The sequence below is a fragment of the Xyrauchen texanus genome, chromosome 35 (genome assembly GCF_025860055.1).
Source record: "Xyrauchen texanus isolate HMW12.3.18 chromosome 35, RBS_HiC_50CHRs, whole genome shotgun sequence".
NCBI classification, from domain to species: domain Eukaryota; kingdom Metazoa; phylum Chordata; class Actinopteri; order Cypriniformes; family Catostomidae; genus Xyrauchen; species Xyrauchen texanus.
In genome coordinates, this window is record NC_068310.1 from 25,197,398 (window position 1) to 25,219,639 (window position 22,242).

Consider the following 22,242-nt stretch of genomic DNA (forward strand, 5'->3'; position numbering starts at 1 on the left):
AACAGTCCAATTATTATACTGGAATGTATAGCCTACAATAAAGATAATGATTTTGGAACGTTAAGTCACCTAATGAATTCATAATGATATAATGGGTGTATGAGGTTATAAGATTAGAACATGCTTGTGTCTCTTGAAGTCATAATGGCATAGGAATGTGTAGCTCTGATTAAGTCATAATGATATAAGAATTGAAACCAATGATGTAATAACGCATTCAGAATCTGTAGACCACTCTTGAAGTGATAATGATGTTGGATTATTATTGGTCATAATAACCAGATTGGAAGTTAAACCATCAATAATGAACCATAAAATTAGAATATAGCTTCTGATTCAGCAGGCCATGATACAATATACACATGGCATGAACTTGAAGCAAACAATTCAAACATGCCTATAGTCATGTTCTGCCCACACTGAACTTTACTGCACACATATGCATAGGAAACAGGCACATGACAACTTGAAAATAATGTTGATAGTTTTTGTCCTGGGATTCTTATTTCATGAGAAATGCACAACTTTTGTATCAGAAAAATAAAAATCCACAGCATACGGATATCTTATATATATATATACACACACACACACACACACACACACACACACACATTTATTTTACACAAAATACAAGTTGAAAACACAGTTTCCAGTCAGTGACAAGTTCAGGCTAAAATGTTATGGAAGTTTGACAATTCAAAGAGAGAGTTTTGCATTGAGTCTGCAGTGTATCACATTGAAAATCATATTAATTAAATTGCAGTGCTTGTGGATTGCTGTAAAAGCATCCATGTCAATAGCCAGTAGCCAACTGTAGGGTTGGCTACTTACATCTCAGCTATAAGACAACATAAGACAAAAAAAAGTGCAACTAGTAATTTGGTTTTAGGCAGACAGTCACCAAAATAATAGTGCATGGATTGACTCAGTGTGCAATATTCGGAGGAAAATTGCCATCAAGCCCTGATAGAGGAACCAGAGGGTACTGGACTCCAAAGTATGGGAGGCCAATGGGTAAAAAACACTGTCGAGAGAAGACAGAAGATGCATCAAAGTCTATTGAACTTGGCAACTAGTTTAGTATGCAGAGACATGAACTTATAGTTATTAAATATATATATAAAAATTAAAAAAAGGTGTGAAACAGGATTACTCACAGTGGAGTCCTGAAACAGAAGTGTGGTGGCTACAGGATTTCCACAACGGGGCTGCACTTGGCAAGATAGCAGGCGAGAGGTGTAGGTAGCACATTCGTCATCCAGAAACATCTCCTCAAGAGGAGTATGACGTCGCCGAAGAGCAGACACAAGGGGAGGAACTACAGACAGAAATGGAAACATTACCACATCGTGGGTAACATTCAAAACATGACGCAAATACTACAAGTCTTCACTAGAGTCTTCAGAAAGTTTAAAAGTACTGCTTAAAAGCAAAGTGCGTAATTTCTGCCACCAAACAGAATAAATCGCAAAAATAATGACCGTTTCAAACAGGTGTCCCGAACACTCCACCCAGTTGTCATTGTACAGCATACAGATAACCCCACCCCAAACTCACATCACTGAACCAACATTGCAGTGTTGTGTTGGTCAGGATGCCCAAAACAAACAGGGCAATATTTTCATAGGGCCTCAGTCAAAGTGTTTAAACTTTTCAGGAAAGCAACCAACCAATGGCTTACTTATAGAAAGTGTTTTTACATGGGAAAAATTACATTTATCACCTCTAATGTTGACTATATAGACCATTTGATATTTATGTGGTCATATAAATACATCTGTAAAACACATCTGTAGAAATTTGTATAATGACAAAGAAATCAGAAAAAGCTCATTTTAAAGTGGTTACCTTTTGGTTGGCCTTGTGCACTGGTGATGGTTTGTTTAGTGATATCCAAGCTGGGAGTGATCTGTGATCTATTGTTTTGGTCTAACTGAAGTGGCAGTGTACTATGTGATGCATCACTGTCTCTGCTGAGCTGCAGAGGGGCCCCAGAGGTCTCACGAGGCTGGCCCGATCCAAAGAGTCTTTGGCTTGAAGAGAAAACAATGACTGACCCTCTGTGTGCAGCTTGGATGAAAGGTTGGGCTATTGTCTTACGATTCAAATCAGAATTTCCTTTAGTTGTTGATTGAGGTTCAATCTGCATGAAAAGATGTCCATGTCATAACATGCAAGATACATTTTAGGCCATCAAGTGAATAAAACAGCATAAAATAAATCACAGATTTTTAAATCAAATCTTACAGTTTTGTGACTGTTCAGTAGTTTATGAAAAGTATCATCATCTTTGTCCATCTGCTCTGGCTCTTCAAATAACCTTTGAACAACATCATCTCCCTGCTATACAATCAAAAACACAAATCAGTGTTTTTAACTCTAGATTTCATCTTTAGATCAAGGAAAACATTACAAGGGTTCTATGCCCTGGGGCGAGTTTACCTCCTGGAATGTCAAAAGTTCAGTGCTGTTTTCTTGGGGTTCACTCACACCTGGAGAGTCCTTAAATCTGAGTGTCTTTTGTCCAGTAAAGAGCTTCCTCTGTAAATATGCAAAAATTGTAATAAATTTAAAAGTTATAAAAATTTATGTACACATGAAACTGGATTTACATCCCATTTTAATTCCATAATGTGACAGATTTCAGAGTGAAGCAGAATATTCAACAAAAATACAAATGTAAAGGAGGAATTTATCCATCAGTAATTGATTGTATCATGAGTAGTGGGTGTTCTAAACTAGAATGTCTGACCTGTTTAACAAAATTTTGTCACAAGAATCAGGCCATATTTATTTAAGACTACTTGCTGGGATATAAGATGGTACCTGAGATGTAGAGGTGAATGTTATTCCTTCTTTAAATCTACCGTCAGTTGCTATTATCACTATAACCTATATAACACCACATTTACTAGCTTTAAATTAATGGGTTAACTATTGCAAAGATTTTAGAAAGGTTAAATTGCATACAACAGTAGCTTAAAACATAAAGACAGCCAAAAAGGCACACTGACCATTGATTGTGATTTGGTGTTTGGAACCCGTTGAGGCGGCCATTTCATCACTGGAGTTTTATTTGCACCTGCACCATAGCAGAGAAACAATGAGTTGATACAAACAGGCAAAAGGGATCAAAACAAGGCTTCAAAGGGGAAAACATTATATACATGCAAAAAAAAACAAAAAAAAAAAACAAACCCCACACACACTCACAATGAGATGCCGCCGCTACAGTTGCTGTGGCTTCTGTTTTAGTCTTCTTCACGGGTACTCTCAAGGCCTGAAATATATAAAAAGTTACACAATTCAAAACAACTTCCTTTCGCCATCAAAATCAATTGTAAAATACAAATGAGCTTACGGAGTAAACAGAAGTTCCTCTGCCTGAGGGTCGGGTTAGTTCATTAGGTGTTGCTCCATTATTGTGCAGAATACCACAGAGCGCTGATGGATCAGGAGAGAAGTCCAAAGTACTCCCTGCAAGCACAAATATTTATTAAATGAATGATGCACAAATTTATGAATACAATATGGATTAAATATTAAAATAAAAAATAAAATATCAAAATAAAATACATTTTGTGGCTTTTAGTCAGTCTATTAGATTTTAAGCCATCTATATGCCATTTTAGTACATTGCTGTGACATAACTACATACTGCCTATTGCTATGGGACATTATACAGCAAGCAGTGTTCTGCACACATTCCCTGTACAGGCCACCTGTCTCCTTAACTTGGGCAAGTACCTGGGCAGACATAAGGGAGGACAGAATTGATACAAAATTGAAGCCTGTGTGTTGTGGCCATAGAGTTGTACTTCAATGAATAATGTTTTTCCTATGCCTGTTTCTAATAAAGTACAAAGCAACTGTTACCTCTGTTGTCTGTGTGGGTCTCTATATTGTTTTGAGGTAAAATTCTTCTGCACTTATCTGTATTAGTTTCTAGAATATTTTGATTTGCTCCACTTATGCAGTGCCTCGTGGCTATAAAAGTCTGTGTTTGCAACCACCAAGTTGTCTGCATAGACCCGTCTGTGCTGTATGCATCTCCATAAAACTCAAAACTCTCGAGCATCATTGCACTCATCTTTGTCTCTGACCATCCTACAACAGCTATAATAAAATCTATATAAAATGGGGTGATTTTTCCATCCCAAACTCCCAGTACATTTTTACACCTTGCATTAACATGCGTTTCATATCAGAATAGTATCAGGATATTCTTAAGCTGGATTGCATTTATACCTTGCAGTCAAGCATCTCCACTGTATTCAAACAGAGATCAAATCAAAGTTACCTGCACAAAAATGAAATAAGTAGAGGCTGTGGTAACTGAAAGTTCTCCATCTTTTAGACGATTTTAAATACATTGATTAATAATTAAATTGCTTTCCATCACTTTGACAGTCAGGGTTTTACCTTCACTGAACATTTTTTGGCAGCCACCAAAAGCTACATTTTGGGTTGTAGAAGCAAATTTAATGGTATTCATCTCTCATTCACTGCTTTGTGGGCTAAATATGCTTCTCATCTGAAACCTGATAAAAGCCTTGTTTCATGCGAGTGTCACACAAGCCACATAATGATTAGAAAACAGCAAAGACATGCAAGCTAGTGAGGATTTGAGGAGAGAGAGAGAGGAGACATATTCCAAAAGTATTCCAATAGAATAATTAAATGGAAAAACAATTAATTGGTTGTTCAGGTGACACGACTGCAAAACGGCAGTGTCTGTTGTGTTCTTGACATTGCAATGGCAGAATAAACAGAAAAAGGCAAGAAACACACAGCACTTTAACAACGTAGCGTACCCTCATCACATAATTAATTACTATTATAGCTATATCTAGATAATGAAAACCCATTTGCATTTAGACATTTAAATGTGGTCAGAATCCATCCCTGTACACCTCAGAATGTGGTTTCAGTTATCTGATCACAATGTGTCTCGCATTTACACCTGTCATTTACTGTGGTCAAGTGCTAGCCGATAGCGATCAGATCACCGAAAAAGCATGTTAATGCAAGGTGTACTGTATATGGGGCCCCGCTGTTTCAATAGGAAATACAACACAAAAGAAAGAAAACACTTTGTGAAGTGATATCATGGAGTCTTTATTCTATAACAGTATAACTCCTTTATTTGACTGGATAGTGCTGCAAAATACCTACTTGTAGGGCTTGTGGTCTCTGCTGGAGCTATTTTTTTAGGCTTTTTGGCAGGTACTCTTTTAGCCTATGGGAGACGGTATAAATTTTACAAACAAATTCTGTTAAATAGAGCATTCAGATTTAAAATATTAGAAGAACGTGTGAATGGATATTTCAGTGGAATGGACTCACAGAATAAACAGAGGTTCCTCTACCAGTGGGACAGGTTGATACTCGGGGTGTTGCACCCAAATGATCTCCTATTGTAATTCCTTCATTCCGCAGAATACTTCTTAGAGAGGATAGGACAGGAGAAAACGACCCGGCATTGTCTTAAAGTGAAAAGGAGAAGAGAAACCATTCACAACTTCTCAAAGAACTCACTAATAGCTCAACCACAACAACCTGTGAGAAAAGATAATGGTCTTTGAAGATTATCAAAAAGACAAACTAACCTGCGCTGTGATCAATGCCACGATGACTCTTCTTCACAGAAACTCTTTGAGGCTATAAAATAAAAAAAAACATGAGCACCAATTATACAGATTATTCTAGTTGTGTGTGCAAATAAATTACAAAATACTATCTTGCTGAACTGAAGAAGCCCGAAGCATGATTATCAAGGGGTAAACACAGATTTTGGCTTTATTACAGAGCTTTTCCAGAAATTTCTAACCAAATTATTGGAGGTCCCTGGTCCAGGGGGGCAGGTGGACAAACGCGGCATCATGCACTGAGCTCCACCAGAACTCGATCCTTCACATGGGAAGACACTGTGCATAGCTGAAGAAAGCGATGAAACTGCCCCTGCACTCACATGCAAACAAGTCATTTTTCATTAACCAGTGGTTAAATCAAACTACACACATTTACACATACTTAAAGGTATAGCTCACCCAAAATTGAAAATTCTTATCACAATTTACTCACCCTCATGCCATCCCAGATGTGTATGGCTGTCTTTCTTCTGCAGAACACAAAAGGTTTTTAGAAGAATATCTCAGCTCTTTAGGCCCATACTATGCAAGTAAATGGTGACCTGAACCTTGAAGCTCCACAAAGCACAAAAGGCAGCATACAAGTAATCCATAGACTCAAGTTAATGCATGTCTTCTGAAGCGATCTAAACTGTTTTGGGTGAGAACAGAAAAAAATATAACTCCTTTTTCACTGTACATTTTGGCATTGCAGTTTCAGGCACAAACATGATTACAAGCTCGATTACACTTCCTAGTGCTTCAAGCATGCGGAGAGCACTAGATAGCGCTAGTAAGTGAGATTGAAATCATGATTGCCAAGGAGACTGCTGATGTCAGAATTTATAGTGAAGAGTGTTATATTTTGGCCTTTTCTCATCCAAAACCAATCGGATCGCTTCAAAACATATGGATTAAACCTCTGGAGTCAAATGGATTACTTTTATGCTACCTTTTGTGTGGTTTTTGGACCTTCAAAGTTTTGGTTTCACATTCACTTGCATTGTACGGACCTTCAGAGCTGAGATATTCTTCTAAAATCTTTGTGTTCTGCATAAGTCATACACATCTGGGATGGAATGAGTGCGAGTAAATTATGAAAGAATTTTCATTTTTGGGCGAACTATTCCTTTAAATTTAGCAAAAAACACTAGTTTTCACATATCAAACACTGTTGGTATACAAGAAAATCAACTGAATAATAAAGGCTTTGATGGTTTACATGATCAACATACAACTTACCTGTAGTGCTCGCATGGCTTTGTGTACCAGTAGCTGATTGGACAGTTTGGAAAGAGTTCTTGTCCTTTGGTGCATGACAATCAAACCCAACGTCTACTTTACAGAGCACAGTTTTAGAAGAATGACTCAAACCCAAATCTATGGGAGGCTTAGTTTGTACAAGAGTGATGTTACCTAAACGTGAACTTAAATCAGTTTGACTGCAAACTGCAAGTGGTTGACCATCAGTAGAACGTGATGCTGTTGCTTTGGTTGATGCCACACATTCTACATGACTACCAGTCTGTGGCACAAAATATTGTGAACCAAGTCGCTGTGACTTGTTTGAGGGAGTCTTGAGGACACCTGGTGTAGTAGTTTTACAGCTTGTAGTTTCAGTTATTGCACTTGGATTCAAGTTTCTTAGTTTTGCTCCAGGTGTTAGCCGGGCAGAAGGTGTCAGGGGCGCTTTGCCAGGGGTAACGTCTGTGTTTCTCTTACTGTGTGCACGTGATTTGGACAAATTGAAAGGAACAGGTTTGGTGCATGTCCTTTTTTCGAGCTTTACCCTGTGGACAAAAGAAAACTATTATTCAGCAGCCACTCCTGGTCATTTGCTAGAGCACAATCATCATGAATGAGATAACAGATGCCCATACAGATACAAAAGATTCAATTACTTAGCAATTACTTCAAATAGCTCAGTATCGACATTTATTATAGTCTGTAACAAAATCCAATCAGAATTCACCCCACATGTAAGACACATTCATCTGCCTCTTTAATTTGACAGTAACCTATACTTATGAGGAATATGTAGTAACCAAAGCGGTTTCCTTACCGTAAGAGGCCTCTGTTCCCATCTGGGATTTTGGGTTAGGTCAGTTAGACCTGGTTTGAGAGATTTGGCAAGGACTGGAAGCCTGCTGACACCTCTCAATTTATTCACACACTTTCCCGCTTCACTTGAGGAATTAGGGTCCAGATTCTCAGAACCTCTTTTGGATGAGTGGACAGCACTGAGTTTAGCTTTACTCAAGTCATGATTCTTCAAGATCCTAATCAGGGAAGTGAGACAGCTAAATGAATGGTCACTAGTGGGGAAAGAAACATTCTTAAAAGGAATAGTTCACCCAAAAATGTAAATTCTCTCCTAATTTGCTCACCCTCTTGCCATCCCAAATGTGCATGACTTTCTTTCTCCTTCTGAACACAAATTATGATTTTTAGAAGAACAGCTCTGTAGGTCCATAAGTGAATGGTGACCAAAACTTTGAAGCTCCAAAAAGCACATAACGGCAGCATAAAAGTAATCTATACAACTCTAGTGGTTTAATCAATGTCTTCTAAACAGAGAACAGACCAAAATATAACTCCTTTTCTCTGTACATTTCACAATAGCAGCCTTTAGGTCAGATCATGATTTTAAGATCCATTACACTACCTAGCACTCAACTCATGACTCGTGACTGGGTCGCTTCTGAAGACATGGATTAAACAACTGGAGTTGTTTGGAAAACTTTTATGCTGCCACAATTTTGGTCACCATTCACTTCTATTATGTGGACCTACAGAGAGGAGATATTGTTCTAAAAATCTTCATTTCTATTCTGTTGAAGAAAGAAAGTCAAACACATCTGGGATGGCATGAGGGTGAGTAAATAATTAGAGAATTGTCCCTTTAAAATAGAGTAAAGCCTGACAAACTATGGAATGAACAGCTCACTTACCCTGTATGATCCAGCGGAGTTCTGGTCTGGAGTCGTAGATGGTTGAAGGACGCCATCTCAAAAGAGGTTAAGTGTCTGCTAACACAACAGGTCTCATTAATGTTCATCCAATATGCCTTAATTTGGAAATGTTGGATCAATGGTTCATAATACTGTTGCACTAATGTCAAAAGCGTCAGGAAACTGCATGTAGCATGCTAGTAATATGCACTCAGCCTAAAAAGTTAATTTCAACATGAACATCAGTAGGTCACTGGGGTCCACTCCATTTATTACTCCACACATACGTACCAGGACCGGGTTAAGCTGTATCCAAAATTTGTAGCTACGTTTATGTTGTTTTCAAGCTACAGAATATTGGAATCTCCACCTAGCGCAGAGCAAAAGCGCGAGAGCTCAGCTGAAGCGTGTTGACATCCGGAATGGTTTGTAAAAAGCGCTCATTTTCACTGGCTGACGGACACGTTACAGCAGCCAATCGTTGGCCACCGTTGACACTACTATGGCAACAGAAATGCGGCTTTAAATAACGTGACTGCTCCCGTTTTTTTTGCGCAGTTCATTCCATCTCTACGGGTTCATTATTTTCAACGTCTGGAATTATGGCGGATAATTCACTGTCCATTTTGAACAAACCTTGTAAATTAATATAGGTTTATAATGATAAAAATGCAAACAATGTCGATACAACTTTTAAAAAATATATTTTAATAGAGCTCATTTGAAAAAAATCCTTCAATCCTTTTTAAAAAATTAAAGGTGGTGACAATAGCAAAAATCAAAGTCTAATTATAAATATTCAAATTTGACTTGGTATTTAAATGGTCCTGAATGTGTACTTGTCATGTTGCTCTTTATTTTATTTTTTTACTGTTCTATCAAAATGATATTAGATACAAAATAAACCCTGAGAGGAACTGTGATTACATTAATTGTTCAAATTAAACTTTAACAGACAATATGAAAATTGTTAAAGGATAAATAAACCCCAAAATGCACCCTAAACTTTACATGATAAATAAGAGAATAAGTTAAGTAAATGTAAGGAGTTTTAATAAGAACATAAACATCAGTCCTCACATTTGGAGGTTTCTGAACATTTGCTTGATCGCATCTCTCACATCAAATCATCCCCATTTTTCAATAACAGTTAAGACAAGCGGCTATCCATGGTTTCTGATTAAATTGAATCTAGTATCAAAAATGTGCTCATATGCACATGTGAGGTTGCTGTTTGGGACATTACTGAAGGCACAGATGTTTAGCAAAAATGGAGTGTTTAACAACAATTAGGGATGATGTAAAGAAGGCAGGAAATCTAACAAATGTTCAAAAAACTCTAAATGTTCAAAAAATATCCTTTCAAATTTCAGAATAATCTAAAAACAACTTCTAAAAATAATACAATTATTTAACCAGGATATTCAAACAACTGTCATTTGTTATTTCATGTTCAAAACAAGTTGTTTCAAGACACATTCGGATGACATGTTGACAGTCTGGCAGGGTGAAGATCTGTGACATTTTCATAGAAAAAAAGTTACAGTAAAGTAATATTTACACAGGCCAACTGATTTGGTACAGATTATGGATAATGGTCAAAGGAGAAGACTAAAAAAAATATTGTTGCTATTACATAAATGGACAAGATACTGTTAGAATGAACTCCTCTAGAACAGAGTTTATATAAAAAGAAACTAAAGTATATTGACAATACAATTAATATTATGTAGGGTAAATCAAAATGACCAAAAACAAATTGACATAGCAATAGAATACATTAACTTTATCACATTGGTAATATCATAAACATCAATGTAAAATAACAGTATATTTACCCTATACAAATAAAAATGGACTAAACAACTCTTCTTCTGTCGTACACTTCTCAAAACATTTGGGCATTTTTGTACAAGATGTCAAGACTGAGTTGCAATAAATTCTTTCATAAAAATAAATAAAAAAAATAAAAAACACCAAATATGTACACTGAGCTCCCAGAATCCACACGATCTCATACTAAATCAGTTTTCATGCTCTGTTACTAAAATGTACCCCAAAACCTCTGAACTCAGCTTTCTACAGCTATACATGGGGATTCCAACCAGAAAAACTAGATCACACCCTACCGAAACAGTGGCAGGACTTTATACCACCCAAAGTAAAGGGAAAAAAACAAACAAACAAGACAAACTTAAAATATATACACATATAAAATACATTTGATAAGGAAAAAAAAAAAAAAAAAAGTGTTAGTATACTACCGTAAACATTCTTTACCAAGCAAAGAGACATTACTACAAGACTTAGTCTACAGCAATAATGGTCAAAGGTGTATCAAATTGCCTTCTATGGTTTAAAATAATTGTCATTAACATACTACATGAAGCTAGTAAACAAAATAATATGGATGCTTTAGGAGATTAGTCTGTGGAGACAAATAGCCATAAGAATGTTTTGCGAGTGACATTCTCAAATTGCTAAACTGATGACTAATACTGAAGAATCTAAACTATCGTCCATATGATGAGTCAAACATGACATCAAATATTCAAAGAAACCAGTAATCAGTCAAAAATGTTATGAACAATGTGATCTTTTTTGTTTGCAGTGGCTTTAGGAAAAAGACACTTTGATCTAACATCAAACACTCCTAGGCATCGTCACTTTATTTTTTTATATAGAAATGTACAATGTTAAAACAGAAATCAATAAATATGATACAAAGAGGGTTTGAGGGAGAAAAAAAGAGGACTGTTCATGTATGCATCTTAATATTAAGAGATTTTTTTTAAAGGTAAAGTAATGAAGACCAAATGATGGAAATAAACTTGTAGCAATTACTCACTGCTATCCATTAATAAAGTTTAAGTCAGAATTGTATTTCAATTTAGGTCTAACCGCTCTTCAAATAGACTTTCTGTTCTAAAACATTATTCTAAATGCCTACTGCTCTACAATGTTCATAACTGAGATTTCCTTTCATAAATTCTCACAGCGAGTTACCAAACTTTTCACTTTTCTTCCCTATGAAGCACAGAAATCCTGGCAAGCAGAACATTAACCATAAAACAATCACATAATTTTAACAAGACAATTAGTCCAGTCATCGTTGTAGTCCTCTCTCTCAATCCGTTTTCTCAATTTCTATTGTTCCCTGCAGTCCCCTCTCTATATTATCCATCTACAGTGACCTTTCACAGGAGAAGCTTGCCATTTCTATGTATTTTCAGAATCTTTCCCAGTCTCTGTTTAGCTGTGGCAAGTCCTTTCTTTGGACGTTTCCCTGTGAGGAAAGAAATTAGACATTTTCTGTCAGATTTAAGTTTTGCACTACAAAATCTTGCATTCCATCTGCACTATTTTCTAAATGTTAGACGAACATCTTGGGAGCCATTCAGACTAAACGTGTTCTTGTTAGAAACAGCGCAAGTTAGAAACAGCACAAGTACAGAACAGAATGCAGGTTTCTTAAGACTAAAGTTATTATAACTTGACAAAATGTTTTAAAAAGATGCTGAAAAAACAGAGAAATGCTGTGTTACAGTCGAAGATGTTCATTTAGCATGTTTACATACAAAAACAATTGAAAAACAGCTCAGACAGATGCAATGACAAGCTCAATGTAAGCGGCATCTAGGGCTGCACAATTAATTGTAATAAAATCAAAACCGTGATATGACCTTGTGTGATCATTAAACCGCAAAGGGCTGCAATTTAATAAACTAAAAAAATAGTCTGCTTGCTTCAAAGTTTACTTGCTCTGCTCTGTCCAGTCTATATTATGTAAGAGCATAATTAGTGTTTTCAAATCGGCACAGGCACAAGAGGTCTTCTTTTGTTTTTTTTTCTTCATGCAAATCGCCACCTACTGGGCTTTTATGCAAAAATGATTTATTGTTCTTTTCCTTTACCCCTCGCTTTTTTCACTCTCCTCCCTGCCCAGTAGGTGGCGATACGCACAAATAAGATCTCTGTCCTCTTGTGAACTTGCAAAGGAGGGCTGGTTGAAGGTGGAGTTTTATAATAAAATAAAAACTGGTTTGTTTCTCACCCACACCTATTATACATTTTGAAGACATGGATTTAACCACTCGTATGGATTGCTTTTATGCTGCTTTTCTGTACGTTTTGGAGCTTAAAAGTTTTGGTCACAATTCACTTGCATTGTATGGCCCAACAGAGCTGAAATATTCTTCTAAAAATCTTCGATTGTGTTCAGCAGAAGAAAGTCATACACATCTGGGATGTCATGTGGGTGAGTATATGATGAGAGTATTTTCATTTTTGGGTGAACTATCCCTTTAAGGATTTTACTGCATGTTTAGCTGATTTATCTCACATCATGAGCACAGTGTTTTTAAGCCACCATATAACTTTTGACAATCTATCGGTTTTCAACACAAGAACATGTGTGAGCAGTTCCTACACATTTTTAAGGTTACTGTGCAGTTTTTGAACATTTGTAATAGACCCAGTGATTATGGTTACCTTGGCATACTCCTGCTGATGCCTGTGTCGCCAGCCCTCCAGGTGAGAGGGCAGAGGGAGGGAGGCTGCTACTGTTTTGGGGAGAAAGTGAGGTTCGCCTTGATGTCAGGAACACACCAGGGGCCATGGCGCCACTTCCTCTTGGGCCCCCTGGGCTGAATGGACCTGGTCCTGCTGTGTATTCGTGGTCCAGCAGACTGGCAGAGTATACCTCCACTCTCCTCTCCTCAACGATGGAGTCCACAGGAGGCTCAGTAGGCAGAGTAGGAGACACGGGTGCAGAGTCCGGCTGATGCTGGAGCTGGGAAGCTGCAGAATGTACCTTCTCTTGAGGGATCTTCTTCTTTGTGTATTTTCTCCTGGTTATGGTTTTCTGTTGTTCCTGTCATTATACCCATTAACATACGTAATATTAGCAGTGCATTTGTAAAGGTCATGTCTATAGCGTCAATGAAACAACAATATAATGAGCTCACCTGTTGTGCCAATTTGGCAGCAGCAGCTGCAAGGCCAGTTTCTACAGATGCCACCCTGGCACCCTCTCTCACTGGTCGCTCCTGCTTGGGCAGTGTGGGGATAACACGGGCTGAGGATGCATTAAAAATTGTGATTTAGACAGTCTTTTTAATAAACCAATGTACTAAAAAAAGTCTGTTTTCATGAATTTCATAAATGCTGTTACCTTTAGGACTCCAAGGAGTATCATCCCAGTTTCGTTTCCTTTTCATTTTGGACTTGCTTATGTGGTCCTCCTCATCAGATTCTAATGATGGATACACTGGAGAAAACAGAGCAGATGGTGGAAATTCTCCTTGTAGACGCTGTAGATTTTCATTTATTAAATAGAGTACTTTGATACCCATGTTGCAGTATTTGCTCATGCTAGAGCTAGTGATAGACCGATTAATCTGCCAATATTTGGCCATTATCGGCATCGGCGGATAACCATGTTCACTAGGCCAATTAACAAGAGTGTTAACTTTCCCTTATGTCAGTTACAAAGTCTACCAATAGATTTGTCAATGAACAGGCAACATTTTCTGTTTATTCTGCTAATTTAATTAAATTTTGCATAAAATAAAGAGTTTGTTTCACTTTAGAAATGTTACTGTTGTTAAAACGTATTATGTTTATTGCATTTATATCAGCCATCCTGCTCTCTAGAGAACCATATCGACCACAAGCTAGAACATATGTAACCCCTAGTGTAAATGTTTAACAATCTGTGAACTCACCATAATCAGAGTCTTTAAAACAGGTACCCAGTGTCTCCTGTTCATCAAGACTGTCATCATCACTGAGATGCCGTGTAGGACGCTTGATGGGCCGTTTCCCTGGTCTCTGAAAGGTGGTCTTCTTTTCACTCTTCTTGACTCCACCACTTACCCATACAGCTCTCCCTCCTTTCGCTTTCATGAGCCCCAACATCTCGCCCCCACCAGAGACAGATAGAGGAGAAGAGGATGAGGAAGAAGATGAGGAGGATGGAGGGTTGGCCATGGAGAGCATGCCCTGGATAGCATCACGGGTGCTGGGGGAAGCTGGTGCTTCCTCACTGGTTACAAGGAGATAATCAACAAAGATAAGTACAGACATTATACAACTTTTTTTACTTCTTTTGTTGTGCACACCTGTTTAATATAAAGCAATGTCCTAGGCCATTATTGTATAGGATGTGTTTGCACATTTACTGTATGTTAAAATTTTTACAAAATAAACCATGGAAGAAAAAACAATTTCACTTGTAGTTTCCACTATTCCATCTAAATTTATTATTTTCTGTCATATGTTGAAATGGCAGACTTCTATAAGACACATTCTGAGAAAAATACAAATAATGATCAGCATACAGTATATAAAGTGAGCATGTGAAGTACCTCAGCGCAGAATCTAGACCAGCCACCTGTTTGCTTGCCTTGAGCAAGTCCAAAATTCCCCCTGATCCCCCTTTTACACCCTGCACTGTGAGCATCTCTTCATCTGTGGTGTAATCCTCCTATGTAACACCGAGATTTAAAACCAGTGACAACCAGACACCTATAGACTATTTTAAAAACCTACCCATGAGAGACTTGAATCACCTCAATATCAAAGTCCACTTCTCCTGGCTCACGGATTCTATGGGGGTCGCTGCATGGTTTGGCCCGAGGTAGCTTCCTTGGTAGACCTTATTGAGACCAGCAGTTGAGGCAAGTATTAGTTCCAAGATGCTAATGGTATTAATGGTGCTATTTTGAGAAAGACTGGCTGCTTAATTTACTGTTTGTGGCCATCACTTCTCAATTTCACCATTCATTTGCATACGCAAATAAGCCAATTTAAGTACAGTAATTTCACCACAGTAAAAACCTACACTTCTATAAGTTGAAACACTAAGAAAATTTAAGAATGTGTCATGTATTGGGGCAGATTGCTGCCATCTGGTGAAAACTTGAAAATCATGTTATGACAATAATTGCCAGTAGATGGCTGCAGTGTTCTGTGCAGCCACCCACTTGTGTTGCAATTAAAAATTATATCACAAGTTATGCATTTGGATACATATTTAGACATTATCAAACTGTTATTTGTCAAAGTGTAACATTTGTGGTTTTTATTGTTTTGAAGTGTCAGTTTTTGTGTGTGTGTTCAGATGGCCATTGGAAGAAAAGACACTAAGTCTTATAATCACTCAGATAAAGGAAACCATTTTTATATTCTGTTGTGATTCTACACACCCGGTCCCTTATCAGGCTAATCAAGCCTCCGAGAGGGATAAAGGCAGACTCCCCTCCCCAGGGAAAGAGGGGAGCGGTGTACGTCATGCCGGGGGCTCCCCAGCCTGAGAGAAACAGGGAGGAATGTGGCAGGGCGGAGGGCGGGGCCAGGTCGTAATTCTACACACCCGGTCCCTTATCAGGCTAATCAAGCCTCTGAGAGGGATAAAGGCCGACTGTGCAGGATGGTGTGGGACAGAGAGATAATTTACGGACATGTCCGTCATGTGTGTGTGTTTGTCTTTTGTTTCAGTTTTATATTAAACTATTATTTATATTGTCAAGCTGGTTCTCGCCTCCTCCATTCCATTGAACTATGTTACATGATAATTGTGATTTTGGTAAAAAAATAACTGAACAATTCTGGAAATTTAAGCACAGTTATATTGTTTTTGTTTAACATAAACAAGATCAGAAAATGTATAGTGTTGTGTTATTTTACCTGCTAATTTCTTCTTGCTAGGCAGAGCTAGTCTACGGCGAGGTGGTGGGGTTTCATCAATCTGAAGCTCATCTTCTGAATCAAAGTCAGACAATGTACTCATGTGAGGCTGAAACTGTTGAAGTGAACTACCTGCTCCATTAGCACTGCCAGCACGACCCTTTTTCCTAAAAGAAAAAAAAAAGTTTGAGTCCTTACAAAAGACTGAGAATCCTCCTATTGAAAATGGGTTAAGCTGACAGTTTTACCCTTGTATCTTTCCATTAGTCAGCACAAGTTTGAGCTTGCTCTTGTTGATCTTCTCTTCAAAGTCATCTAGGCAGTCATCAGACAGCTCGAGCTGGAAAGCCAAATTATATTTTTATAATGATGATAAATGTAAAAAGTACAAAATATGCTACAATGCAAACAATTGTCGCAAATTTCTAGGTCATCAAAAATGAAGATACCTTGCTCTTTTTTACTTTGCATCCTGGTTGGAATTTCTTGAGAGTGTGTTTAGTATGAATCTCAAGCAAGTCCAGCTCTCCAGCTTCTGTCTTTATCTCTTTACCTTTTTGGCTCTTTTTCTTAGCTCCTGGAGGGAGCAGACCTCCTCCTCCAAATACTTCCTTTGACCTGGGACCTTTCTTTTTACTTGGGGGTCGGCCAGAAGTGAGGGATGTGTTTAATGGAGCATTGGGGTGAGGAGAGGGAAGACCCTGTGATCCACTGAAGGGTGTTCCACTCCTGCCAATGTTCTGCTGGAAGATATCCTGCAAGGGAGACACATAAAAATGTTAAGCAAATGAGATTTGCAACACTTTGTTCTTGAAACTATGCGCCAGGGCTCCTCTCACCTCAACCAGGCGAATTTCTTTCGCCAGGTCCTTCACTAGCTGCTGGATATTTATGGTCTCCGGTATTTCGTGCTCATGCTCTGCCAAGGACTGATATCACAAAACCATCCAATACATTTGAAGTGAACATTTTATGATGGTACCAAACAATGTTAAGACATATAACTATTTAGAATTCAAATTGTCGAATTGCATGTGAAATACTTTAATTTGGATTAACCTCTTTCCGTGTCCAGGTGCGAAAAGCATTATTGAGTGCTTTGGCTCCATGGACCAAGTAAGTGGCAGGATGTCGTCGATTCTCTCTCAGACCTGAAGTGGGTTGGCATGCAAAACAGAAAAAGAAAGCGATGAATATTGCACTAAAACAGAAATAAGCAAAGAAGAAAATAGATCTTTGCATTATGAAGAGAAGCCTCACCTCTGAATGTGTCCAGCAGATGCTTACCAACGTACCAGCACACTGTCTCAAAGTTTGGAAAGCTGAATAAGTCTGCTGTGCTCAGTCGCTTCTCAATTTCATATGCACTGATGAAGAGGAATGGAAAATCCACCACTGAAAAATCCCAGTTCAATACTGACAAGACCGTTTATGGTTGGAAAATAAACAGATGTGTCATCTTACCGAAGTTGCATGTCAATGTTGAGGCTATGAAGAAAATTCCCCCCAAATGCCAGACAGTCCACAGGGGTCAGAACAGCATGGATCCACCCTGGCAGCAACCAATAAAGACACAAGGAATCAAACACCATTATTAACTTGAAAAGAACTTCACAATCTAAACTATTTTTAGACAATGCTTTTTCATGGGCTATATTATTAACAGAAGTTTTCTCTTAGAATACAAAGGGTTGTGCATTTCATATGAAGAAGGACATTGTACCTGTTGGGATGAAAAGGGTGTTTCCTTGCTTAATTGAACATTTGTAGCACATGTCTACCTGGTCCCCAAAGAACAACTCATTCTGATTGGAGGATGAACTCCAGCACTCAAAAAGGGCCAGGTTAGCAGGTGTGGGACGAATGAGGTAAAAGATCTTTTCACCCTGAAACATACAAGTAACATAATATAAATATATGGAACAAGTCAAAAAAAATTAAATAGTTTTCCACACAAATAACTACCTTTTATTTGTTCCTCCTCGCTCATGAAAACAAAACACATTTGTGTTTTTGTCACTGAAAATGGTACATAATGAATAACTTACCCGGAGTACATGGTACCACACAGAGGTTCCTCCAAAGTCAATATGAAAGTCTGTGTAACTGTCCTTGACCCCCATCAGGCAGTATTTCTGCACATTAGGCCTTTCAAAGACTGACTCCTCAGGCCAGAGGTTTTCCACCCAAGACAACTTCCTCACTATCTTTGGTGTCTCCACCAGGTTTGACAACCTACAGGCAGGCGAAAAGACATTAATTTGATGAATGTCACCACAAAAAAAAAAAACCCTGAATTAGCACATTTTAATTACACTGACATTGGATGAGAGAAGTACCTGGTGTCTGAAAACTCTAAGCTGATCACATTCAGCACTCTGTCTCTGTTTGGACTGTTATAGTACTCCACAAAGTCTCCCAGTTTCATCTTCAGGTCTGCTTGGCGGACCACATCAATCACGTCAATTTCCTTGTCACCACCTAAAATGAAACGTATTAAAAAAAAAACACATTTTACAAACATATGATTGAAAATATAGCAAAGAATAGCACTGCTGTTGTGATTTTGGGTGTTTACCAATATAATGTTCTATATCCGATACAGAGAAAGAGGGAGGGGGCAGATTCATGCCCAAGCCATCTCTCCTGAGCACCAAGACTGGGACACTGAAGGAGCGTTCTTCTAGAAAGTCAACTGTGAGCTGGGCACCTGTCGGCTTCAGCAGGACCTCATCGGCACTTAAATACAAACAATTAAGACTGAGTCTTAAATGTTTTACAGCATACTCATTATTGTGCACATTAACCTAAATTAGGTTAACTAAGGTTTAAAGGTGCTAAATTAACTGAGTAAACCAATCTAAATCACCTAGAGGCCTAATTTTGACCTGGCAATAGTAGTGCTGTGACTCAGTATCTGGAACCTTACCGGGGAAAAGTGCGGCTACGTAATTCCCTTACAAACTGAGCACTGCCGGTCTTCACAGGTCGTCCTGAGTCTCTCCCTCCTCCAGAATCAGAGTGCTTAAAAGCACCCCGTCGTTTACGCACTGAAATTTAAGCAGATAACATATCGAGTACTCTTACTCAGGCAAGCTTTAGCTAAGACTACCTGTTTTGAATTGTGTTTTCATTGCATTTTTGTTGCACAATTAGGTTGTAAATGGTCCAGCAATCTATGTTCATTACCAGTTATGCATGACTCATTATCAGTACAGGGTTTGAGAATGCCAATTACATCTCTATACACCAGCAACCTGGGAGGAAACTGTACAGCCTTTGTGACACTTACTAACAGATGGTCCATGTGTCACCTGGCAGTTAGGACAGTGGTACAGGTCAATATTAGCTGCTTTGTCCTCTTCCACACCAACACAACTACATAAACAACATGACAATTGAATACAGTTGGGATTCAAACATCTTAAGGGGATATCATAAAAAGGTGTTTCACTTTACTCATGCAAACTCACCTCCCATGAAACCAGTCTTGACAGACATCACACTCAATCATAAATCGGGTGACATCATAAGGGAGACGGCACAGACAGTAAACAGGAACAGAAGCCATTCTAAAGTCTCTGGCCAACTATGTCAGTGAAATTACGTAATATTGCTTCTCTTTAAGTCTGGCACCACAGTTCACTTAGCTGCCTCTGTGGACAACTACAGTCACCAGCTTCACTTAAGAGTGATTTATCTCCAGTCTCGGCTCTGTTGTTGTAAATTACAAACACCGGCAGTGGCAACAGCTCCTGATGAATTGTAGGAGAGAATTCTTTGCACTGCAGTCAAACTGGGCACTAGGTCCACACCATGGCAGGGCACCTGTTGAGAGAGTGATGAATAATTAATTGAGATAAATTATAATTATCCAAATCAAACTGTAATGCAATAATACAAATCATTAAATAGTATTCCATATAGACTTAGTTGTATGTTGTCTGCTAGTTTTTAACCCAGATATGAACAGTGATTGCAACACCTGTGGTTACCTGCTACTTCCTAACATTAGGTAAAAATCCACATCCAAACATCCGATGCCTTTCTCTTTCGGCATTAGATTCCACCTAAACTCGTTCTCTAATTAATTCTTCACCAAGCCATTGAGCTTAAGCGGCATAAAAAAACAAACAAAAAAAAAAAACTAATCAGGTAAGCCTGAGAAAGAGTTGTATGATCAAACTGTGCAGTTAAAAAAAAAATCCTTAAGATAACTGTACATATCCTATAAATTAGTGTTATTCATTTCAAGGGGGTACCGCTTAAGTAGCAGTTGTAAGTTGTAGTCAACAATTTAGTGCACATCGTACATTAGAGTTCTAACACTGCACATTTATAAAAGCGAGGTCTTATCAATAATCAAGTAGTTAACTACGTCATAATACAAACACTAACAATTAATCTTTATATAACCAGTTACCTTACGAAGCATAGGCTTATAGCGGCATAGCTATGGGTTGTTCAACGGGACGATGGTAATGAAAGGTAACCAAGAACGATACACAAATGTAACGCACGATTTATTTCATTATGTCCCAAATAAATAACAAAAATATTTTCTACTCAGCAAAGCAGTCTGGGATCTCAGATAAGCAGTTTGTTACAACATAAGTGTTAGTAGTTAGCTTGCCTGCTAATAACATAACATAGCATGCTTGCTAATAAACAATCAACTACGCGAATCTGCTTAATATTTGTGTTTACATTGCAATAGGGATATGTTACTGAACAAACTCAATATATTAACCTACAATTTCGCTAAAATATTAAATATGGAGATAACGAGTATTAAACCCATTGTTCAACAAAAGACTTGTTGCAGCGCGCGCACTGCTGTCGGGTCTTACCGGGTGTTTAAGAGCACGAGTGTCCCGTGGGCTGAGCGCACCATGCTGCACAAAATCTCAGGAAACTCCGAGGCCTGTGCGGCCTCCTTTAGAAACAACAAGATGCGTTTTAATGCCGTACACGTCTGCCGTTCTTACGTATTTAACAGAGAAGAGTGAGTAAACGAATCATATACGATTTCAAAAGAATAAGATCCACAACTACAATGCAAAGATTTTAAGAAATGCATAACGTAGCGATTTCCCGTACTTTAAATCCATCCCAAATCCGCCAGTGCAGCGACCACTGTCTGCGGGAGAGGAAACCGAACAATATGTTGCACTGCATGTAAGGCTCTCGCAGGATAGCGAAGACTTCGGATGAGACTGCACCCATCCAATCTGTTAATGGATGGGTGCAGTCTCATCCGAATGAATATTTGTGGGCTGAAAAAAAGATCCAGTTTTACAGGTGAAACTCGAAAAATTAGAATATCGTGCAAAAGTTCATTAATTTCAGTAATTCAGCTTAAAAGGTGAAACTAATATATTATATAGACTCATTACAAGCAAAGTAAGATATTTCAAGCCTTTATTTGATATAATTTTGATGATTATGGCTTACAGCTTATGAAAACCCCAAATTCAGAATCTCAGAAAATTAGACTATTACATGAAATCAATAAAAAAAGGATTTTAAATACAGAAATGTCGGCCCTCTGAAAAGTATAATCATGCATATGTACTCAGTACTTGGTTTGGGCCCCTTTTGCATTAATTACTGCCTCAATGCGGCGTGGCATGGATGCTATCAGCCTGTGGCACTGCTGAGGTGTTATGGAAGACCAAGATGCTTCAATAGCGGCCTTCAGCTCTTCTGCATTGTTTGGTCTCATGTCTCTCATCTTTCTCTTGGCAATGCCCCATAGATTCTCTATGGGGTTCAGGTCAGGCGAGTTTGCTGGCCAATCAAGCACAGTAATACCATGGTCATTGAACCAGGTTTTGGTACTTTTGGCAGTGTGGGCAGGTGCCAAGTCCTGCTGGAAAATGAAGTCAGCATCTCCATAAATCTTGTCTGCTGAAGGAAGCATGAAGTGCTCTAAAATGTCCCGGTAGACGGCTGCGTTGACTCTGGAC

At 38.3% G+C, this 22,242-nt stretch overlaps 2 protein-coding genes and 1 long non-coding RNA gene across 3 annotated transcripts; all 3 read right to left on the bottom strand.

The window, feature by feature from the left end:
• Window positions 1-481: 481 nt before the first annotated feature.
• Window positions 482-7,406, bottom strand: troap (trophinin associated protein). Its single transcript, XM_052106386.1, has 13 exons — window positions 6,876-7,406; window positions 5,834-5,964; window positions 5,613-5,664; window positions 5,350-5,489; window positions 5,179-5,242; window positions 3,365-3,480; window positions 3,217-3,283; window positions 3,018-3,085; window positions 2,446-2,544; window positions 2,251-2,346; window positions 1,852-2,146; window positions 1,161-1,321; window positions 482-1,027 (listed from the first exon to the last, which is right to left on the bottom strand). The coding sequence occupies exons 2-13, from the start codon at window positions 5,936-5,938 to the stop codon at window positions 929-931; spliced, it is 1,362 nt and encodes a 453-aa protein (XP_051962346.1). The 5' UTR covers window positions 5,939-5,964; window positions 6,876-7,406; the 3' UTR covers window positions 482-928.
• A 294-nt stretch (window positions 7,407-7,700) lies between these two features.
• LOC127628429 (uncharacterized) lies at window positions 7,701-8,984 on the bottom strand. The gene is made up of 3 exons (XR_007968666.1): window positions 8,876-8,984; window positions 8,585-8,659; window positions 7,701-7,912 (listed from the first exon to the last, which is right to left on the bottom strand). It is a non-coding gene; the product is annotated as an uncharacterized LOC127628429 (long non-coding RNA).
• Window positions 8,985-10,007: 1,023 nt separating this feature from the next.
• Window positions 10,008-21,421, bottom strand: phf8 (PHD finger protein 8). Its single transcript, XM_052105911.1, has 22 exons — window positions 21,124-21,421; window positions 19,747-20,101; window positions 19,566-19,651; window positions 19,203-19,323; window positions 18,852-19,012; window positions 18,613-18,754; window positions 18,322-18,508; window positions 17,997-18,159; window positions 17,738-17,825; window positions 17,534-17,640; window positions 17,333-17,424; window positions 17,113-17,202; window positions 16,723-17,028; window positions 16,522-16,613; window positions 16,274-16,440; window positions 15,157-15,242; window positions 14,953-15,071; window positions 14,311-14,630; window positions 13,758-13,853; window positions 13,552-13,661; window positions 13,076-13,457; window positions 10,008-11,870 (listed from the first exon to the last, which is right to left on the bottom strand). The coding sequence occupies exons 2-22, from the start codon at window positions 19,842-19,844 to the stop codon at window positions 11,782-11,784; spliced, it is 3,102 nt and encodes a 1,033-aa protein (XP_051961871.1). The 5' UTR covers window positions 19,845-20,101; window positions 21,124-21,421; the 3' UTR covers window positions 10,008-11,781.
• Between the last annotated feature and the right edge of the window lie 821 nt (window positions 21,422-22,242).